The 24436-nt window shown below is 35.6% G+C and overlaps 1 protein-coding gene across 1 annotated transcript in view; it reads right to left on the bottom strand.

Moving 5' to 3' along the window:
- Positions 1 to 1393: 1393 nt before the first annotated feature.
- Positions 1394 to 24436, bottom strand: part of LOC130050795 (uncharacterized) — a 68544-nt gene continuing 45501 nt past the window's right edge. Inside the window, exons 4-6 of the mRNA XM_056151429.1 lie at positions 17004 to 23483; positions 5338 to 5419; positions 1394 to 4269 (exon numbers count right to left, since the gene is read on the bottom strand). Of these exons, the coding sequence (XP_056007404.1) occupies positions 5340 to 5419; positions 17004 to 18606 (1683 nt within the window). The 5' untranslated portion in view covers positions 18607 to 23483 and the 3' untranslated portion in view covers positions 1394 to 4269; positions 5338 to 5339. The remainder of the gene's footprint in view (positions 4270 to 5337; positions 5420 to 17003; positions 23484 to 24436) is intronic.

Raw genomic sequence — 24436 nt, 5'->3', positions numbered from 1 at the left:
TCAATCATTATTGACACAAATTGTCTTTGGGTGAAGGGGATTCAGGTTTGTTCAAATGAAGGACCATATTACAATTTTATATGGGAATATAAAGGGTCTATGAACATTTCATACCATGATCCCCCCCCCCCCCCCCTTGTGACATGTATCATGGCTAAGTTGGGGTCACAATATGGGGTCAAACCTTTTTTTGATGGGAGTAAAATTTTGCAAGAATTCTTTTAAAAATTAGAGAACATCATGCAGGGACAAGGAAACTCGTGTACGCGATGTGGCCCACGGGCCTCTTGTTTTTATCCTGGCTGTCACCTAGCTCTTTTGAGTGACACGATATATGGCTGTACATTTCTTGTGACAAAACAATTCTTTTTTGTACAAGTTTCAAAACTTGTGACATTGACCCTTGAAGAAAACCCAACTTAGACATCATCTCCTGAACTATTTAGGTGGGCTTTCATCTTTGTATATATATATATATATATATATATATATATATATATATATATATATACGTGTGTGTGTGTGTGTGTGTGTGTGTGTGTGTAAACATAGCCTAGACAATATCTTATAAAATATTGAAGCCATAGTTTCATATTTTGCATAAAAAAATATATGAAAGACTTTTAGTTCATGTTATGAGCCTGTGGGATCCGGGTTAGAATACATGCGCGGATCTAGAGGGGGAGGGGTCCGGACACCCCCCCCCCCCTGGAATTTGCAAAGATAAAAAAAATTACAATATAACGATTTATAAGAAAGATGAGTTATATCACGGGTTCGATTTTGTGAAAAAGTTCGACCCCCCCCCTGGAAAAAAATTCTGGATCCGCACCTGGAATAGACCCTCAGTACCCATTGCTTGTCGTACGCGTGGATTAAATGGGATGTCCTTCGGATGAGACCACAACACCAGCAGGTGTGACATGATAAAGATATCTACCTGCTCAAAGGCCACAAGTACGAACATGTGTCTAAATTGTGCAGCCATTCATCAGCAATAATAGCATCACCGTCTCCATTTCAGTAAATATAATAGAACGGGACGTTAAAAATACACAATTCATTTTATGATCTTTGACCTTGATCTCAAGTAATGCAATATTTTCTATGAGCATAATGATTTTTTTTACAGAAATTGAAAAATCTCAGCAGAGCCAACACAACTCAGGTAAGCGATGTGGCCCATGGACGTCTTGTTATGTAGTATTTTCTGGTTCCTTCACCATTAACGACCTATTAGCATGTTAATATAAGTCGTGGAACTTGTTTGTTAATTGTCCTGAATTAAAGTTTTCACTTTTCTTTACATAGTTTCAGCAAAATTAATTATTCAAAAACAAGATATGTTTGTAAAACACATATGCCCCTCATGGTACAAAATTGAAAAGGGTTATACACACACATCATTTAATTGATAGTAGTATCATCAATTCAAAATATTGAGCAGACAATATCTTTCTATGTCAAGAGTGAATTGACCATGCGACATAAAAATCAATAGGGGTCATCTACTCCTTATACTGTATAAGTGTACCAAGTTTGGTGTAAATCAAGCAAATAATTCTTAAAATATAGGAGACAATATACTACTATGTCCAGTTCAACTATTGACTTTTGACCTCAAAATGAATGTGGGCCATCTTCTCCTGAAGCTATACCAGTGTACTAAGTTTGATGTCAGTCAAGCAAAAGGGTTATCAAGATATTGAGTGGACAGTATATTACTATGTCCAGTTTGACCCATGACCTTTGACCATGTGACTTCAAAATCAATATGAGTCATCTTCTCCTAAATATACACCAGTGTATTAAGTTTTATGTCTGTCAAGCAACGAGTTCTCAAAATATTGAGCAGACAGTATAGTCCAAAGTCGAGGTTGACCCTTGACCTTTAAAGATGTGACATCAAAATCAATAGGGATCATCTTTTCCTGAAGATGTACCAGTGTACCAAGTTTGATGTCTGTCAAGCAAAGGGTTCTCAACATATTGAGAAGACAATATATTCCCATGTCTAGTTTGACCCCTGACCTTTGATCATGTGACCTCTAATCATTGGGATGTACCAGTGTGCCAAGTTTGATGTCTTTAAAGCAAAGGGTTCTCAAGATATTGAGAGGACATTATATTCCTATGTCCAGAGTAGATTGACCCTTGGACCTAAAAAACAGTAGGGGTCCCTTTCTATTCATAACCAACACATATGAAATATCATTATCATCAAATGAATAGTTCTCAAGATATTGAGCGGACAACATGTGGTCTACCGACCGACCGACAGGTGCAAACCAATATGCCCCTCTTCTTTGAAGGGGGCCATAACTAATAGATCAATTTTTATGAAACTTGGTATATTCATGGCTTTGATAGTCACCTACAAGATATTATGTAACACATAGCATTTGACTTACTTTTCATGTGACAGTTTTCTCCTGAAAACTCTTTTATATATTTTCTCTATTCTTTGGCCAAATGTATTGTTTTTGTAGAATGATGCAAGGTGAAGATAACGAACAGTGATCAATGATATATCAAAAAGTAATTTAAATTAAAGAAACGTTTGCTTCATAGTTCAGTTGTTTACCATGTAGGGAGGTTATTTCGCAATTTTAATGTTTCTAAAAAAAAGAAAATTCCCATGCAGGTGAGGAATTAGAGGACAAACAACAGTATGAATTACAATCTCTAGCCAGGAATTTACAAATTACACAAAAATTCCATAGAAATACGTGATTTAATATTTTTAGTTTTAAATCACGAAAATGGTCATACAAAGCACACAGTTTAACGTCAATGAATCAATGTAAGTGGAAATGTAATCAATGTCCTCCATCTCTAGATGAGGCATTATAATCAATATCCACAATTACTAGATTAGGAAATGTTATCAATGTACACCATCACTAAATGAGGAGATGTAATCAGTGTCCACCATCACTAGATGAGGAAATGTAATCAGTGTCCACCATCACTAGACAAGGAAATGTAACCAATATCTACCATCACTAGATGAGGAAATGTGATCAATGTCAACCATCACTAGATGAGAAAATGTAATCAGTGTCCACCATCACTAGACGAGGAAATGTAATCAGTGTCCACCATCACTAGATGAGGAAATGTAATTAATGTCCACCATCACTAGATGAGAAAATGTAACTAATGTCCACCATCACTATATGAGGAAAAGTAATCAATGTCCACCATCACTAGATGAGGAAATGTAATCAATGTTCACCATCACTAGATGGGAAAATGTAATCAATGTCCACTATCACTAGATGGGGAAATGTAATTAATATCCACCATCACTAGATGAGGAAATGTAATCAATGTCCTCCATCACTAGATGAGGAAATGTAATCAATGTCCACCATCACTAGATGAGAAAATGTAATCACTGTCCACCATCACTAGACGAGGAAATGTAACCAATGTCTACCATCACTAGATGAAGAAATGTAATCAATGTCCACCATCACTAGATGAGGAAATGTAATCAGTGTCCACCATCACTAGATAAGGAATTGTAATCAACGTCCACCATCGCTAGATGGGAAAATGTAATCAGTGTCCACTATCACTAGATGAGGAAATGTGATCAATGTCAACCATCAATAGATGTGAAAATGTAATCAGTGTCCACCATCACTAGACGAGGAAATGTAATCAGTGTCCACCATCACTAGATGAGGAAATGTAATTAATGTCCACCATCACTAGATGAGAAAATGTAACCAATGTCCACCATCACTAGATGAGGAATTGTAATCAATGTCCATCATCACTAGATGAGGAAATGTAATTAATGTCCACCATCACTAGATGAGAAAATGTAATTAATATCCATCATCACTAGATGAGGAAATGTAATCAATGTCCACCATCACTAGAGGAGGAAATGTAATCAATGTTCACCATCACTAGATGAGAAAATGTAATCAATGCCTACCATCACTAGATGAGGACATGTAATTAATGTACACCATCACTAGATGAGGAAATGTAATCAGTGTCCACCATCACTAGATGAGGAAATGTAATTAGTGTCCACTATCATTAGATGAGGAAATGTAATCAGTGTCCACCATCACTAGATGAGGAAATGTAATCAGTGCCCACCATCATTAGATGAGGAAATGTAATCAATGTCCACCATCACTAGACGAGGAAATGTAATCAGTGTCCATCATCACTAAATTAGGAAAATTAGATCAGAACCATTTGCTGAAGCGAGGGTAATCAAGGGTAATGGTAATCGTACGTCATCTGTAAAATATGAATTACAATCATTAAGTCATTTCTGTAAACTTGCAAGGAAACACTTCTCTCAATATGTGATATTTATATGCAGGAGTTTAAAACAAGAGGTAATGTGAGCAATGCTCACAAAGAATACCCCTCGCTTACCCCTATCTCCCAAAGGGTGTTGTTAATAGGTATTAATTACCTCTTTCCTGAGTGTAAAAATATGGTATGCCTTTGTAGAAGAAAATGGAGGAAGATATAGTCCGAACACAAATCCATGACATAAACCTATAGTTTTGACCTTGAGATCAAAGGTCAAGGTCATAAAGAGGTCATGAATGTACATGTCACATAGTCTCATGGTGATACACCCATGTCTTATGGTATGACTATGTCAAAACCCTATAATCAATTTTGACCTTGAGGTCAAACTTCAAGCTTATACAGAGGCCATGAAGGTACCCGACACATCATCTCATGGTGATACACTAATGTGATGTGTTAAATATGATATGCCTATGTCAAAGAACAAAGAACTCATGGCCCTGACACGAATCCATTGTAAAAACCTTTAATTTTGACCTTGAGGTCAAAGTCATATGGAGGTCATAAAGGCAAGTGACACATTGTCTCATCGTGATACACTCAAGTGTCAAATATGGTGTGCCTATGTAAAAAAAACAAAGAAGTTATGGCCCGGACACGAATCTATTGTAAGAAACCTTTAATTTTGACATTGAGGTCAATGGTCAAGGTCATATAGAGATCATGAAGGTACTCGACACATCGTCTCATGGTGATCCGCCTGTGTGCCAAATATGGTATGCCTAAGATAAAGAACAAAGAAGTTATGGCCCAGACACGAATCTGCACAGACAGACAGATGGACAGACAGACGGACGGACAGACAGACAGAGTGATTCCTATCAGAACTTCGTTCGGGGGTATAAAAATGTTTCATTAAATGTATTAACACACTAAAATTTGAAATTGATGTTTTGTACGTTTACATATTAAAATTTTGATACAATTTGAAAGCCATATTTCACTAGAAGATTATGTGACACCACTGGGAAAATTAATTCTTACGTCTACACCAAGATACACCGTTGGCAACATGTTTTAGGATCAGTTTCTTCTCTGGTGTCATCTTCCACACTGTCTGGATAGTCTAAGGGTATAAAAAGTACAGAATGTAATCAATTACAAATCCTACATCACATGCCAAGATACCAACATGCCCACTCGGTCATCCGAGTATCACTATTTGAAAAAAAAAACCTTGTCACAGTTTGTCTATAACTGAGGCAGAAGTTAAGCATTTAATCCTGTTGAAATAGGCCCAACCTACCACAGACAACATCAATTATTTATTGGTAATAAGTAATTGTAATCAACGATTGATCAATCATTTAAAGTCAATCATTTAATCACATTCATCACACATTGCATGACATGATAGGATCCAAGGCAATAGTCCTATGGGTCACATTGCTCACTTGATCAGAAAGTAGCCTTTTCTTCTTGATTTAAAAAAAAAACATTACTGTGCATCAATTCATACTGGTCATGTAGGAGCTTAATTCAAGTCACATCCACCCTACTGAAGTATGATAATTGTATAGTGAGAAGATTTAATTTGTAGCATGTGACATTCTTCTGGGGCCAGTGTACCACTTACTACATTACAAATATACAGTGCTACATATATATCGCTATTTATACATGAATTAAAACAATCTATTCTAGTTGATCTTTGCCTTTTGCAATCACAATTTCTCAGTGATAAAAATTAGGTTGACAGTACATCAAGTGAAAATTCTCTGAAATGATAATTGTTGAACCAAGGACGTTATATTAAATATAACGTTAGAAATGTTGATTGCATGCATAATTAGTTATATCAAGTTTTACCTTCATATTCACAAAATACACCAAAACCGACAACACCCAACATCTAAAGTGTCGGATCTAATATTATTATAGATACGAAGTCAAATGAATAAGGTTATAAAACATTAAAAATGACCAACGACACGAACAACAGTGAATTGTCAAATTCTCGGGTAGACCTCTCCCTTCCTCAGAACGATAGAATTTCTACATAGAAACGAAAACTAAATAGAAAAGCAAACTAAAACTACAAAAGCTGATAACAAACAAGACGTCTCCATGTTGAAATTAAGTTGTAACTCACTATCCCTGTAATATAAGTAGTCAAAACTGCCATAGCGACCCACTGTATTAAGCGACTCACTGTCGTATGTGACCATAAAAAGTCACCCCCCCCCCCCCAATACATTACCCTATATATAGTAACTGTATTAAACTACCACCTGTCTGACAGGACCAACGACCACGAGTTTGATTAATGGTATTACAAGTGGTAGATTATTTATTTTTTTCACACTGTCTGGGTAGTCTAAGGGTATCAAAAAAGCGCAGAATGTAACCAATCAGAAGTCCTACATCACATGCCAAAAGACCAACATTCCCACTCGGTCATCTGAGTACCACAGAAACAAGAGGGCTCAGAGGGTCATGGATCACATCGCTCACCTGAGTCACATTGGCTCATTATTTAAAGATTTGTCCTATATATTCACATAAAAAACTTTAATCCCTATTGTGGCCCTAACCTAATCCCGGGGCGCCATGTTTTTTTTTCCAATATTGAATCTGGACTATATCAGGAATATCTCATGTGAATGCAAACTTTTCTGGCCAGTGAATTTTCAGAAGAAGATTTTTAATGATTTCCCCTATATATTTGTATGTAAAATTTTGACCCCTTAAAGATGTTCTCTCCTGGTTTGAAATTTTTCAGAAGTATCAAATTTTGTTGATAAACCATTTTAACTGATACATCTTTATCCGAAAGACATTTAAAACATAAAAAAGAGTATGTTAGTGTGGACTTTAAAGAATTATAGCCCCTCAAAGTTGCCCCTTTGCTGAAACTTAATTTTTCATGAAAATCACCAATTTTCACAAGAAACACACTATAAAACAAATATTAAGGACAGAATAATCTTGGCTTTCTTTTATTTTATGAAAGTTAAGCATAATTGATTATTTCAATAACTTTTACATAAAATATATCACCAATTCTACAAAAAATCAAGTATTAATTAACATAATTGTATAAAATATCACACAAATTTGAAGACCTATTTCATCAAAAAATTCAACCTAGGGAGAATATCTGTATCAAAATTTTTCTGAAATTACTAAAGTAGATTTGAATCATGTTTTTGCTTAATTTAAAAGAAAAAAATATGAGGGGTAGTGTGCATTGGAACAAAGATTTGAACCATTTTGTGTCCCCACCCCCTTTCTTACATGGACATACATTCTAAACAATAACAATATATGATTTGTTATAAAATGTGTATTTTTCAATTCATATTTACAAATTTTATATATTTATTTCATTATATAATAAATAATCAGAAAACATAAATAATATATGCATATATACAATACCAGTTCATTTATAACTACGGAATGTGTAAAACATATGCCCCCGCATCAGCATTTTCTAATTTCCATGCACTGTGACCCTGATCTTTGACCTTCTGACCCCAAAATTGATAGGCATCTTCCCTTCTTTGTATGTATCCATATGTCCAAATTTGGTTTGAATAGAATGCAAAGTACTTGAGTTATTATCCAGAAACTACTTTTAACAGTCAACTTCCATGTGGCCATGAGGAAGAAATTTGCACTTCCTGGTATGGTTCTTCATATGATGATAGTACAACTCATCCCTCTCACTGTGGTTACCAAATAGATGTAGCTAAAAAGCAAACATTGGAACTCAATTTCTATCAATACTGTACATTCTTAAAAATATAAAAGAATATACTATTAGGTTTACCACCAGACTGCTAATACACCAACTTCAACTAACTCTAAGTTTTGTCTAGCCAGGGATTATGTTTTAATGCCTTGCTCAACAAATTGTTACTCTAAAAGAATTTCTTAGGCAAATTGTTATATATGAATTTGTTAGTGCATAAATGACTGTTTATGAAATATATGCTGAAATTCTAATCAGGATTTTTTTAAATACCCTATAAAAAAGATTTTAACATTATTAACACTTTTTGACAATTACACTTTGAAGGAATAATTAAAATAAAATTTTTATAAAATAATTTAATTTTCCAGAACTGATTAGAAACAAATTATCGATCTAGTAGCCCAATAGAAACATATTTATACATGTATATATAGTTAACAGAACTGTCTTTTTGTTTTAACTAATTTGTACACGAATGGCGCGCCATAATTCTCTAGATGGGATAAACCCCCCTTTTCCCTTTGAATTATTTTTAATGAATTAAATTCGCTGTATACTTTGGCGATTTTTTAAAACGATGATATAGATTACACTTTCTAATCAAAATGATGCTTCAATAATGATACATTGAACGTTAGGAGAGATATTCGCTCATGACCGACTAGGCGGGATCGGTAAGATCGCAGATCAATTTAGGTACAGATAGATCTACATAGTTTTATGTAGTTTTATATAAATTTTATTTTCATAAAAAAAATTCTTGTATATTGAAAAACTTACAAATCCATTCAATACTATATCATCAGCCTCTGATTCGGGTACTACATCGCTAACATCTATCCATATCCCCCTCTCGTCTGACACTATGTACAGTACTGTACTGTGTCACCATGTGCGTGTTTCTGCCTGCTTGTCTGTAATGTTCTCTGTCTGCCACTCACTTGTGAGAATATCGGATGCAGACTGATCTATAACTGCCGTTTTACTTCTAACGATTTGCCCATGTGTGTTTCTGGACTGCTTTAGAATAGACTAAATGCGACATCGTACAGTGTGCGTCTTCGAGCTCGAGTTTGTTTACAATCGTGACGTCATCATGAATGTCGTAAAATGAGAAAATAAGTACAATATTGTCATGTTTTAATTATTTTTTGTTAGTTTATTAACATTACTTGCAAATAAAAACAGATAATAATGTTCTTCTTTGTGCATACGAAATAAAACACGCATCCCCTTAGTTACGACTTTAAAAAGTATGGAGACTCACTCGCGGTAAAAGTACCATGAAAGTACACCCTTAATGTCGCCTCGTCTTACCTCCGGGGGTCATGATTTTAATATACTTGAATCTACACTATATCAGAAGCTTTCATGTAAATTTAAACTTCCCTGGCCCAATATTTTTTGAGAAGACGATTTTTTTTAGAGTTCTCTCGTATATTTGTATGTAAAACTTGGATCCCCTATTGTGCCCCCACCATACCCGTAGGGCCATGATTTTAACAGACTTGAATCTGCACTATGTCGGGAAGCTTTCATGTAAATTTCAGCTTTTCTGGCTCAGTGGTTCTTGAGAAGATTTTTAAAGATTTATCCTATATATGTGTATGTAAAACTTTGATCCCCTATTGTGGCGCCCTCAGACTCAAAGGGGCCCTGGTCTTAAAAAAACCTTGAATCAGTACTATGTCAGGAAGCTTTCATATAAATTTCAGCTTTTGTGGTCCAGTGGTTCTTGAGAAGAAGATTTTTAAATGACCCCATCCTATTTGTACATTTATGTGATTATCTCCCCTTTGAAAAGGATATAGCCCTTCATTTAAATAAACTTGAAAGCCCTTCACTCAAGGATGCTTTTGGCTAAGTTTGGTTGATATTGGCCCAGTGGTTCGGGAGAAGAAATCGAAAATGTAAAAAGTTTACAGACGGACAGACAACAGGCGATCAGAAAAGCTCAGGTGAGCTAAAAAGGTTCTGCGGTACATACCATGGTATAACACAAATTTAATCTTTAAGTATCATTTTTTTTTAGTTGTGGTTTATTAATGTAAAAAATGAGCAGTTGTTAGTTTATTGATTGTAAATTGCATTTAATTTTAATTATTCAAATATAAATAATTAAGAAAATATCTTATTTAAATTTATTTTGAAACCTTGCAGTAACAGAACAAAGGTTCAATCCATTCATAGAAGTAAGCATATAGTCTAGTATATACTAAATGGCAGTGTCTCTGTATCAAGACTAGAATTGACTGTGACTAGACTACTGACTGGGACGAATTCCAAAATAATTAATAGGTGGAAAACCTGTGAAATTTATTTGACACGCTCACATAGTCCAGAAGTGCGTTCCAAACTGCTGTTCCTGTTGTTCTTACATTACAATGAAGGTACGATACAAACAAGAGACCCACAGGCCTTATCAGCCACCTGAGTACTAGTAAAAAATTATCACTATACTCCCAAGGGCTATGAAATCTAGAAAAAAATGTTCTGTTTCGAATATCTAAGCCACATTTTAACATTCAGCAAAGGTATAAAACAAGATGTGTTCTAACAACTTCAATGCCCTCATCAGTGTATACACTGATGAAAGGCTCCAAATAACATAATAGGTGTATTAACATTAAAGGGAAAGGCAAGCCTAACCATATAGCTGCTTTTATGAATAAACTATTACTTACTGATATCGTAATTGGCAGTCTTTAACAACAAAACCTTGCTTAAGAATTAAATCAATATTAATATATCATGCATTTTGAATTACCCGCCGCGAAGAGAGTTGCCATTGAAGTTTAATTAATGACGTCACACCGTCTACCCCGGTTTATTTCATCAGCAGCACTGTAAACATGACAAATTACGAACAGTTAAGTTTGAAGCCGTATAGATTTGAGCCCGCTCTTTTGCAAGAAGAAATTGAGAAAAGAAGACATATTCAGTCAATTCGCAGTGCAGGCAGACGGTAAACGTTTCTTCATACAACCTCGACTTGTCATTATGTAAATAATGGATCCACAGTTTACGTAGAGTCTTTTGTTTTCAGATGACTTCGTTGAGTCGGGAATTTTGAAAAAAAAAATTAAAAAATTCACATCTCCCCTTTGCATTAGTGTAATTAACTGCATGTCAGGAAGGGATCAACCTATTTATTCATAAGATCTATCACATGCACATCTTTGATGATCTCACAGGTGCTTGAGTTCAGGACCCCCAACCCCCTCCGAACAAGCTACATGAGTAGATTTAATCAATTTCTCTTGAAAATATTTTTAATGCATGTCAACAACGTCTTGCATACCCATAAAGTCCTAAATACATGTAATTCAAAATAAGCCCTTTAAAACAAGAGGTTCTGTGAGCAATGTTCACCAAGAAAACCCCCCGTTTACCCCAATCTCCCAAAATGGTGTTGGTAATAAGTATAAACTACCTCTTTTCTGAGTGTAAAAAACAAATGGCATGACAAACCAAACCATATTGCTACTTCGATGTCCAGTGCGCGTAACCTTTGACCCCAAAATTGATAGGGAGCATCTTCACCCCATGGGTAGTCCATATTTATGATACGGTGACTGTAGATGGAAAGGATGACGCTTTAGAGCCCGGAAACCATATTGCTACTTCAATGTCCAGTACACGTGACCTTTGACCTTTTGACCCCAAAATCGATAGGGAACATCTTCATCGCATGGGTAGTCTATATATATAATATGGTGACGGTAGGTGGAATGGATAATACTTTAGAGCCCGGAAACAATTGCGTCTACAGACGGACGGAGAGACGGACAATCCGATTCCAGTATAACCCCCACAACTTGTTGCGGGGGGAGGGGGGTATAAAAAGTATCCTCACTGGTTATTATAAGTTCTGTTATAATAACCAGTGAGGGTTCTTTTTTTTAAAAAAGGGCTTATTTTGAATTATTTTGAACTTTATGGGTATGCAAGACGTTGTTGACATGCATTAGAAATATTTTCAAGAAAATAAAAAAAATAAATTAACTCATGTAGCTTATTCGGGGCGGGGGGGGGGTTGTTCCTGAAACCAAGCACCTATGGATGATCTTAGAATCTCATTAAAACCGGAGCAGACGGTGTGACGTCAAAGTTATTGCTCTTTGTGGTTTTGATTGCAAAAGAGTTGCACATAATGGCAGCCTATATAGAACGCATTGATTTCAATTTTGGATGTTCTTAGAATCTCATCAAAACCAGAGCAGACGGTGTGACATCAAAATTATTGATTTTTGTGGTTTTGAATGCAAAAGAGTTTCACATAATGGCAGCCTCTATAGAACGCGGTGATTTCGATTTTTGCCGTTTTCAAGTTGTCGTCCTGAAGCTTATCTAGGCCATATATCAACAGAATTGTATGCCAAATCTTTACCATATGATTAATCCTATCATTTATCATGTAAAATATTTTGGGTTGCTTTCCCTTTAAAACGTTAAAAGATATGACTAATTTGGACCCATCCTAGATTCAAAACCATGAGTTGTGAAATTCACCATGTTTTGTACATCTTTTTCTGCTATTCCTTAGTGTGCATTTAGATTTTATACAGTATCTATCAGCAAACTTACACATAAACACTATTATATACTAAAATTGGACCCACCTTGGGGTCAAATCCCCTACCCCGGGGATCAGGAATTTGCAATTTCGATAGAAGCCTTCTTGCTTTACATCTTAATGTGTTTGGTTTTTCTTAAACGTGTGCGGTTCCATAGAAGATTTTTGAAAAATGGTCAATTTTGGGCAGCTTTTGCCCCGCCCCCAGGGGTGCAGGAATCCTGAAATTTATAATTCATGTCTCCTTTGTTCCAAAGATGCTTCATACCAAATTGGAAAAAAAAATGGAATTATTGTTATCAAGAAGAAGTTAAAAATGTCTATTGTTCACACATTTAATACCTGACAATATTGGCCCCACCCTGATACCAAAACCCCTACCCCTGGATCATAAAATTTACAATAATTGTAAAGGACTACTTGTTCTTTCTAGATATCCAATTTGTTTCAATTTAGTATCAATAGCACTAAAGAAGATGTTGTTTAAGTGTTTTACACATAGACACTATATAGTAAGTTTGGCCCTGCCCTGGGGTCAGAACCCCTACCCCCGGGAATCATGAAATTTACAACTTTGGTATAAGCCTTCCTGCTCTACATTTCCATGCATTTAGCTTTTCTTAAACATGTGCAGTTCTTTAGAAGATTTTTTGAAAATTGTTCAATTTTGGGTAGTTTTTGCCCCACCCCTAAGACCCCAGGAGTGCTGGAGTCCTAAAGTTACAATATATGCGCCCCCCCCCCTTATCCCAAAGATGTTTTAATATATCAAATAAAAAAAATGGACTGATTGTTATCAAGAAGTTACAAAATGTTGAATTGTTAACGAACAGCATAACAACGTCCAACAACCAATTATAATAGGGACCAGAGTTAATAAAGTGAGTCACTGCATACACACATTTCTTCAATTATTTGTGTTATATATATATATATATATATATATATATATATATATATATTTTTATATATATATATATATATATATATATATATATATATACTTTATTTCAATTTAATATTTTTGTTTAGAGTCAGCAGACTTGAATATAGCGATAGTTTGCCTCGTTTACCGCAGTACATACCGGCACCAGAAACATACTGGTACACCGGTATACCAATATTACCGCACACCTCTAAAAATTGTATTATTCAATGAATTGTATAGTGCACTGCAGAAATTTCTAATGAAAGTGGCACAAATCTACATTTAAAGTCACATGAACACATTCATTTTGGAATAACCAGTAGAAACACTCTATCATTAGTACTTGACAACAATCTTAGCATTTTTTGAAGGGGGGGGGGCATTCATCAAAATCTGTGAATCTACTAATTAATCAGATTTGTAAGCTATTGAACCCCTAAAATCATGAGACCTATTCGGCACAAAGACTGGGTGGAATGTATATGTTAAATGTCAAACTATACACAATGTAGATTTTGTCCACACCTGCTGCAGAAATTAACAACATTCCACAGAAATACACAACAAATTACAGAAATAAACAACATTTTACAGAAATATACAACATGTCACAAGCCAGAACTGTGTTGATATTACTGATATTTACATTCTAGAGAGCTCTGAAAAATAATCATTTTTATCATTCTTAAGGTAAATCCATACTCACAGTTTTATCTGATACAAGTTTTGAAAGTGTATTTATTTCCATTCATTAGAGTTAAAACTAACACATTATCAAATAAAATACATCTAGGTCATCACACTTTTTAAGATGCGAGATATACATAAAAAGAATCATCTACATGTATAACCGTCAGAAAATTGCAATTTTTCTTAAACAACGTTAACAAAATTTCATGCAAACTGGTTATGACGATATAATTACATTCATAACAATTTCATGAAACTGTATCTTCACAAAAATATACAAAATGTCTGTAAAAATAAAGGAAATATATCAAATAATAGACGTGATAAAGAAATCAATAAAAACAGGGTTATTACCCTTTGATTCAATATTTTAAAAAAATGTATCATTGACTATTCATCTATAACTTAGATTTTTGAAAAATTTTATTAACAAGATTTCTTACAATAGCTATCAGAAAAGACTCTAGCAAAATTTATGTTTCTATCCTGCATAAATCAAAATAAATCATTGATTTTGCAAAATATGATGACATCACAGGAGGGTGGAATCACTTTAAATTCATAAATTTAGCTGAAGAAAACAAGAGGTACTGTGAGCAATGCTCACAAAGAATACCCCCCGCTTACCCCAATCTCCCAAAGGGTGTTGGTAATAGGTATAAACTACCTCTTTTCTGAGTGTAAAAAACAAATGGCATGACAAACCGAACCATATTGCTACTTCGATGTCCAGTGCACGTGACCTTTGACCTTTTGACCCCAAAATCGATAGGGAACATCTTCATCCCATGGGTAGTCCATATGTATGATATGGTGACTGTAGGTGGAAAGGATAACGCTTTAGAGCCCGGAAACCATATTGCTATATCCATGTCCAGTGCACGTGACCTCTGACCTTTTGACCCCAAAATCGATAGGGAACATCTTCATCCCATGGGTAGTCCATATGTATGATATGGTGACTGTAGGTGGAAAGGATAACGCTTTAGAGCCCGGAAACCATATTGCTACTTCCATGTCCAGTGCGCTTGACCTTTGACCTTTTGACCCCAAAATCGATAGGGAACATCTTCATCCCATGGGTAGTCCATATATATGATATGGTGACGGTAGGTGGAAAGGATAATGCTTTAGAGTCCGGAAACCATTGCGTCTACAGACGGACGGACGGACGGACGGACAGACAGACGGACAACCTGATTCCAGTATACCCCCCCCCCCCAACTTGTTGCGGGGGATATAATAAAGAATTCTAAACAATGATCCTGAAATTTCCCAGGGAACATAATTAAAATTAAACACTAACTTCTGATTAAAATCCACACTGCAAATAAAACTAAATACTAAATTTAATTATTACCCACCCTGTAATTAAAACTAAGCACTACCTCTAATTATAACCCACCCTGTAATTAAAACCAAACACTACCTCTAATTATAACCCACTAGGTAATTAAACTAAACACTACCTGTAATTATAACCCACACCGTAATTAAAATTAAAAACTACCTCTAATTATAACCCACACTGGATTTAAACTAAACACTAGTAACCTCTAATTATAACCCACACTGTAATTAAAACTAAACACTACCTCTAATTATAACCCACACTGTACTTAAACTAAACACTACCTCTAATTAGGTCAATCCAACTTAATTAGTAGCTAGATTATCATCCAGGGTCAACAAAAAGTATGGGGCGGGTGGGAGGATTTAATTTTTTAATTTTTACTTTCTGAGAAAAATATTAATGACAAACAATTTTGTTTCCAACAGATGTGCATCGTTTAATGCCAGGTGGATATCAATCTATGCTATTTTCACAGATAAATTTCAGGTTAAGCTTTAATTTCGAACAAAAAATATATACCTAACTTCTTCAAGATTTACGCCTGTAAGAACGCGAGAAATTAAGAAAACCATATAGATCTATTTTCTTCGCGTGACTTTTCACGTTGCTATACCGGAAATGTAAACAAGAAGTGCAAATACCGGAGTCGGACATGAAAATATTCCGGAAATCGCAAGTTTTGCAAAATAAAAAAAATTGCGGGCCAATTTTCGAGGGGCTGGCGGGGATGATAATTTATCAATTAAGTTGAATTGGCCTTATAATCCACACTGTAATTAAAACTAAATACTATATCTAAAATACACTGTACTTAAACTAAACACTGCATTTAATTATAACCCACACTGTAATTATAAAACTAAGCACTACCTCTATTTATAATCCACACTGTAATTAAAACTAAATACTGCATCTAATTATAACCGACACTGTAAATTATAAAACTAAACACTACCTTTATTTATAACCCACACTGTAATTAAAACTAAACACTGCATCTAATTATAACACACACTGTAATTAAAACTAAACACTGCATCTAATTATAACCCACATGGTAATTAAAACTATACACTGCATCTAATTATAACCCACACTGTAATTAAAACTATACACTGCATATAATTATAACCCACACTGTAACTAAAATTAAATACTACCTATTATTATAACACACACTGTAATTAAAACTAAACACTACCTATAATTATGAAATACACTGTACTTAAAGTAAACATTACCTCTAATTATAACCCACTCGGTAATTAAAACTAAACACTGCATCTAATTATAACCCACACTGTAATTAACACTAGACACTACATCTAACCATATCCCACAGTGCATGTGTTTTTATATTGACTGATAGAGTACAATAAACTACAGTACTACTAGTACTTACCAGTCAGAAAGTACCTCCTCTGTAGATATCTATATACAGACACTGTATTGGTGTTGTGTGAACCGACCCAGAGAAGGTGAGTTTTATCATCATAGTTCAGGCTGTATGGTTCGTTTATCCCGTGTCGTGTCAGTAACAGAGACAGGAAGTGACCGTCCTTGTCAATCATCTGTACTGTTTCGGTGTTATAATCACACACCAGGATGTGTGAAAGTGCGTCTGTACAGATTCCACGTGGTATTAGTGATAATCCTGATGGAGGTCCTGTGTAGGAGAATCGATGTCTGCCCCCGCGCTCTGTCACCACAACAGCACCACGCTTATATTTAATCCAGTCAGACACAATGATATCACCGTTATTGTTCTCTGTGATATATTGAGGCTCACTATAAAGCGTGTGACCTGTGTTGTCGTGTTCTATGGTCAGGATGTGTTGACCACTACTGTTGTACCGGGTTACCTTGCCTTCTATATAGTTATACATCCCGACCATCAGATCTCCAGTGGACGGGGAGCAGTACACACACACTGGTATCCATGGTGATGTACTCTGTATCAGTCTGGTGACTGTTTTATTGTCTGTAGACAGTTTGTTGATGTTATCATCACTGTTTATATAAATCAGTTCACCAGAACTATTCACTGTGTGTAGTCCTTCTCCATACCATGTTTTTATACCAGTCACACGGTGTATAGTGTCTCCTGTTGTGTCTGTCAAGATGAGATTGTTATAACCAGAGACCCAGACCCGGTCTGATATCACACGAGATATGTGTCTCACATACTTAACACCTGTCACACAGACAGACGTGTGTAATACAGGTGTGGACATCCGTTTACAACACTCGTCTATTCCTACTTGTCGTTTTCCTGTTGTCATTTGGATTTCTGTGATGACACTCAATAACTGACTAGGACTGTTCTTTATCTGGGGGACACGACTGGTCTTTATAAACAAGAGGAAGTGTACCACTCTGTTTGCTGATTGTTCATATCTGTTTTCATAGTTCTGTAGGTGAACAAGTTGTCTGTTCATTTTTCTCTTCTGTTGTTGTATTCTATCAATCAATAAACCTCGGTATCTTATTTTAAAATCACATACCACAGTGTCAATCCGATCCTTCAGTCTCTGGGCTTTTGTTGACATCTGTGATTGACGGTGACAGATTTGTGGGGGACAAGTTTGGATATCAGTTTGGATTCCTGCCAGGAGAACACGGCAGTTATAGAGAGTCTCACTTCTGATGGTGTCAATGATTTCTCGGTGTTGTTGTCGCTTTGTTTGATAGGCTGTTCTAATGTCCAGTATTTGGTGTTTTCGGTGCTCTAAACATCGGAAACAGACAGAAAGTTCACACGACTGACAGAACATTTCATAGAACCTGTCTGGATGTCTGACACAGATCTCTTGTCTGGGGATGTAGTTAAACTTCTCACGGTAAATCACAACATCATGGTATATGGTATCTAGATCAATGACATGTTTCTCTTTACACTGTAAACACAGATCACGTTTACATGTGTTACAGTAGAACTCGGTGTCCCCCTGACATTGAGAACATTGTCGTACTTTTAGCTGAGTGCTGAGTCCTAGTGTGTCCATGATGTGGAGGGTCGGGGTCTTTAGGAATACAATCTGAAATCAAACAAACAGTATAAAGCTAGATAAACTGGAAAGTAGCAATCATTGAATTTACATTTATTTTTACAAAATCCATATTCCAAGAGCTACATAAATTAGGATAAAAACTTTCGCATAATGTAATTCATACAATTAAATAGATTTCCATAATTTACTGAATAATTTTAATCGACCCATTTTCTGCATAAACAAGAGGATGACACAAATCGCTCACCTGAGGCAACCTGGCCCTGCTGTTGTTAAGTTGTTATGGTTTTTTTCTAAGCTTTTTTAAAAATAATATTGTCGCCCCAAACTTAGCCCTAAAGGGTCATGACAAAACCAAACTTGGAATCACAAAACATGGGGATGCCTCGGTACCAATGGAAAAATAGCATGACCTTGTTATTCTGGAGAAAGTCAAGATCACGAAGTCAGATATAATATGAAATGAAACGTCTTTCCATACGATGTCTACAAGTATGTAGAAAATAAGAAAGCTCTATCTTAACTGATCATAGGAAATATTGAGTAGGTGAGGCTTTCTTAACAGTAAGCTTTTCTCTAAGGTCTTGCTAAAGGATATCTACATGTATATAGAAAACATGCACATTTTTTCTTTAAAAGGTCAGGAAATGTTGAATATGTTGGCTTTTCTGAAAAGGAGACTAATCTCAAAGGTCAAGGTCACAAAGAAACAGAAACTCTGCCATCAAAAGGTCTTGTTACAGAATATGCACATATCACCCACTATTCAAAAGTCCCCCCCCCCAAACACACAGCGAAATGGGAACAATGAATTCACAGAACTTGGGAGCATTTAGATGGATTTAATGTGGCCCTGCTACTCTTAAAAAGAATTCTTTGAATTAAGTTTCTGCATATTCTCATATAAAACGTTGATCTCATATCGTGGTCCCACCCTACCATTAAGGGTCCTGATTTGAACAAACTTAACTTTGAACTGCGTATAAATCTTTGCATATTAACATGACTAATCATTACCCTTCAGTTGTTGGGATAAATGTTCTCAAAGAGATTTCCCTATAAACTCTTACCGGGTATGTCACACTTTCATCCCCTTTTGTGGCCCCACACTACTTTGGGGTTGGGGTGGGGGGTGCAGCTGGGGCTGATTTGAACCAACCTGCATTTTCACTACCTTGGGATGCTTGAAAATCAATATGACTAATCATGGCGCTGTTTTTCTGGAGAATAGCATTTTTATATATTCTCCCTTTATATCCGCATGTAATACTTCAATCTTTAATTGTAGCCCCACAATACCCCTTAAAACATGACTAATCCAGTGTAGCCCCACAATACCCCTTAGAACATGACTAATCCAGTGTAGCCCCACGATACCCTTAAAACATGACTAACCCAGTGTAGTCCCACAATACCCCTTAAAACATGACTAATCCAGTGTACTCCCACAATACCCCTTAAAACATGACTAATCCAGTGTAGCCCCACAATACCCCTTAAAACATGACTAATCCAGTGTAGCCCCACAATACCCTAAAAACATGACTAACCCAATGTAGCCCCACAATACCTCTTAAAACATGACTAATCCAGTCTCAGTCTACATTTTTTTTACAAAGGTCCTGTGGCTTTCGAATTCGGAAAAATTGTCGACATTTCAGTCAAATTGGGAAAAATCAATTTTATCGTAAATAAGTTTTAAAATCATATCAAACATTACTGTAATACGATGTAATTTACATTATCTTTATTTTACACATCTAATTTTCTTTAACCTTCTAAAATTTTAAACTATTCTATCCTAATCATCATTATCTTATGTACATATAATTCACATCGAATGTTTATTTTTTTCAAATATGTTTTCCTTTCATAATTCTATTATTGGGGAAAATGCAAGCTAAATTGGGAAAAAATTGACAATTTTTAGGAGGGAAAAGGGCCGAAATTCGGACCCAAAATGGGCCTTCAAAAATCACTGCCATTGGAGCCCCACAATACCCCTTAAAACATGACTAATCCAGTGTAGCCCCACAATACCCCATAAAACATTACTAATCCAGAGTAGCCCCACAATACCCCTTAAAACAAGGCTAGCCCAGTGGTTCTTGAGAATATTTTTGAAAATGTATCCTTTATATATCCCCATATAAAACTTTGATTGTCTGCTGTGACCCAAGTCTACCCTGAACAGTCTTGATTTGAACAAATTTTACTTCAGGAAGCCTTCTTGTGAATTATAATATTTCTGGCTAAATAGTTTATATTGAGAAGAAGAATTTTAAATATGTTTGTCTTCCCTTCCTATAAAAAACTTTGATTTTTCGCTATAATTTCTGTTGTCAAACTTTCATGTCCTCGCCTGGCCCTAACTTATCCCCAGGGGTCACAATTTAAACATATGTACTAGAATCTGTACAACCTAGCATGCCTAAGGATGCTTGCATATCAGTATGACTAATCATGATGGTGTTCTTTTTAAGGAGATTTATAAAAAGATGTCCCCGATATATTTTCATGTAAAACTTTGATCACCTAGTGCGGCCCCACCCTACCACCAGGAACCATGGTTTGAACAAAATTAAATCTGCTTTATTCCATAAAGCCTTTATGTAAATTTCTACTTTTCTGGCCAAGTGGATCTTGAGGATGTCTATAAGATGCACTAAGACGACCCATGCACAACTGCATACACTGCAAGTCTAAAGATGGTTGTTTTTGTTTGTTGGTTAGGGCTGTTCCAGAAATGATCAAATGGGGGGGCGGCAAACGATATTTTTTTGTGTGGGTGGTCGTATTTTTTCACATTTTAATTGGTCCGTGGTTGGACTGTTAAAAAAATATTTATTATGGTTAGTGGGTAGTTTCTATTGTTTTATTTTGTGCCACGTGGGTGTTGAGTTTTCAGAATATTTTTATTGTCGATCTTGTCGTGTTGGTTACAAAACGTCGGAGGGATAATTGAAAACGTGCTTTCGAAATCGGAAATAACATAGAACTATTCGAGTTGTCGCTCTTTGCAGCGCATAACTTTCCATTACGGCACTCTTCAAATTAGAGGCGCGTTCAGTAGGGTCCCTTTGGACGTGATGGCGGCGAACTCTCTTCTGTAGATTATTACGGTTTACAGTGCATCGATTTTGGGAATATTTTGAAACCAATAGGTATTCCGTTTTCTAATAAAAATAGGCAAACCTTAGTTGATTTATACGAGGGTACCGATGCGTTATATTTATCAGTCGGTGTGATAGTGATAGAGGCCTCCGGGCGCGGGCTCCATTAGAAGACGAACGATTCGTGGAAAAACATATCCATACCCACTTCATGATAATAGCATCGTTTGGACTCCCAATCTTTCCAACATTCCCGCCATAGATGCCTTTGATTGTTGATGTGACATCGTTTCTTCAGAACTACTGTGATACAATGTCGCACAGGCATTACCGACTAGAATGTTTGTCCCGAAAGCCTCGCGAGATTTGTACCGTTTTCATTTTTAAAAATATTTTTGTGGTGGGTCTGGTTAGTTTTGTTTTTTATTAGATGGGTCATTGTAAAATGAGTTTATTAATTTGATGGGTCATGGAGTAATTTTTTATTTTTTTTTTATGGGTGCTTGGTATATACAAAAGGTGCCTCCCGACCCCCCATGTATTTATTTCTGGAATAGCCCTTAGAACTTTAATGCAGAAATGTTGTTCGTTATTTTCGCCTTAGGTGTAGGTGAAGTGTCACAAATTTTGACCTATGCACGACACTCAAAGGCAGAACAGTCATTATGGTTCTATATATAGAACCAACGTATACTATGATAACAGAACCTCTGTTTTTTCGGGTCATTTCCGAAAGACCTGCGATTTTTACTTCAAATGTCGAGCACTTGGTGAAGAAAATAGTCAGTTTTCAATTCAGGGAGCTGAAACACTGAATCTAGATACAGTTTTTTTTTTTCTCAAGGAGTCACAAAAAAGGAGATGTGGAAAAGAGATAAATTTAAAGCTGTATGGTCCGAATTACAATATTTTTTTCCATGTCGTAAAAACGCTATTAAATCATCGCACGTATGTAGTTATGAGACTGTACGACATATCATAAATTATTTAACCTGATTTAACCCAAATAATTTGATTTTAAATAGATGTTTACAAATAACTGCGTCACTCTGCCATTTCAAATGACAGTCACGTGGTCAGTTCAAACTTTCAGATCATCGGTGGTTTTATCTGTGTAAAACTGTGTATTTTGTTATAACAGTGCCGTACCATAAGTTTAATAGAAATAGAAATATCAAATACCTCTTAGTAATTCGTTGTTTTACGCTCTTTTAACCTTACTAGACAGTTGCGTATGAGTTAATATATCTTGTTGGGATTCCCCTGATGCACGTGGGTCTATTTATAGACGTCTATTATGGGGTGATTTATATATGTAGCCACTATATTTACTTTCTAAATAATATTCGCACTGTTTTCTTTTACATGCAAATGTTTTCAAGCATGTAATTAAGGGAAAGTTAATAACTTTATAAAGTAATTAATCTGCTTTAAAGTAATTATGTACAAAAATAATACATGAAAATCGGGTCATACAGCTTTAAGAAAGACATGCCACAAATGCTATTAGCAAATTTGACTCCGATTTTTAATAATGACCTTGGACTTGATGAGTTGAATCACTTTGACCTTTTAGTTTATCGAGGATAAAATCTATATCGTGTAAAATTCTGAAGATCAGACTAAAGTTAAAATTGCAGACAGACAGACAAGAATCGAAAGATAAATCTCTATCTAGGTGTAATAGGAACATTGCCACTTTGACATCAAGATTCCATCTCTCTATTATGCAGAAGCTCAACGAAGTCCAGGATGAACCTGTGAAAAATCAAGAAATCAAAAATTAACATGGTGATCAATTCTCATTAATCTTATTGAAACAGTTTCTTAGAAAAGACCATGGTAACTACTAATCAATCAATCCATTAAAGTTCAACATTCAGGTTACTGACCGGTGGACAGAAACGGTCACCTGAGTATCGCACACGAAATACTTAAGGATGACAGACCTAATTCGAAATTTTGCACTTCTGCACAGAAAGCCACGCACATCGCTATTTACAGTCTCCGTGCATTGTGACGTCTGAACATGCAAAATTTACGAACTGAACTTAAGACTGCATATTTCTTTCATTATACAAGTAATACATCTTGTTTTAATCCATATTTCATATGAATTCTTCAATAAAGTCGATTTATAGAATTTCCGTAACTTTTGTATCTGTGAATCCGCGACTTTAAAAAATCTGTTTTATGTATCATTTCTGGGATTCCGTAATTTTCCGTGTTTTTACAACCTCCCGCACATATGCCATGAATCAAACTGTCATAGGTATGCACAACGAAGTAAAAAAAAACCAAACTCTTTTGTTATTAAAATTTTACTTCTGAATATAGTTTATATCATGAATATTCTTATTAATAGTAATTACTGTATTACTCTATAAACAATTAACGATTTACGGCATGCACCAGAAGCGTATTACTCAAAAACCGACGATAATTTCTATTTACAACCAACTGCGGAAAAGAGTAGAATAATTATATTTTGAAATCTTTCGACCATCCATTAAAACGACACAGAAAAAATGACTAAAACCAACAACAACCAAAGAACAGAGGCAGAGCCGGGGTAGTTTCTCTCTCGGCTGACAATAAACACGCTATCGCCCCTACCCATTGGATAGGTATTTTATTATTATACCAAAGCAGAATAATTCATCTTCCGACAACAAAGCAAATCCTTCCGTCATGGTGTTGGGAACAGCTGC

Source organism: Ostrea edulis, chromosome 10 (genome assembly GCF_947568905.1).
Source record: "Ostrea edulis chromosome 10, xbOstEdul1.1, whole genome shotgun sequence".
Taxonomy (NCBI): domain Eukaryota; kingdom Metazoa; phylum Mollusca; class Bivalvia; order Ostreida; family Ostreidae; genus Ostrea; species Ostrea edulis.
Note: the sequence above shows the minus strand (reverse complement) of the source record. Positions and strands in the feature narration are given on the sequence as shown.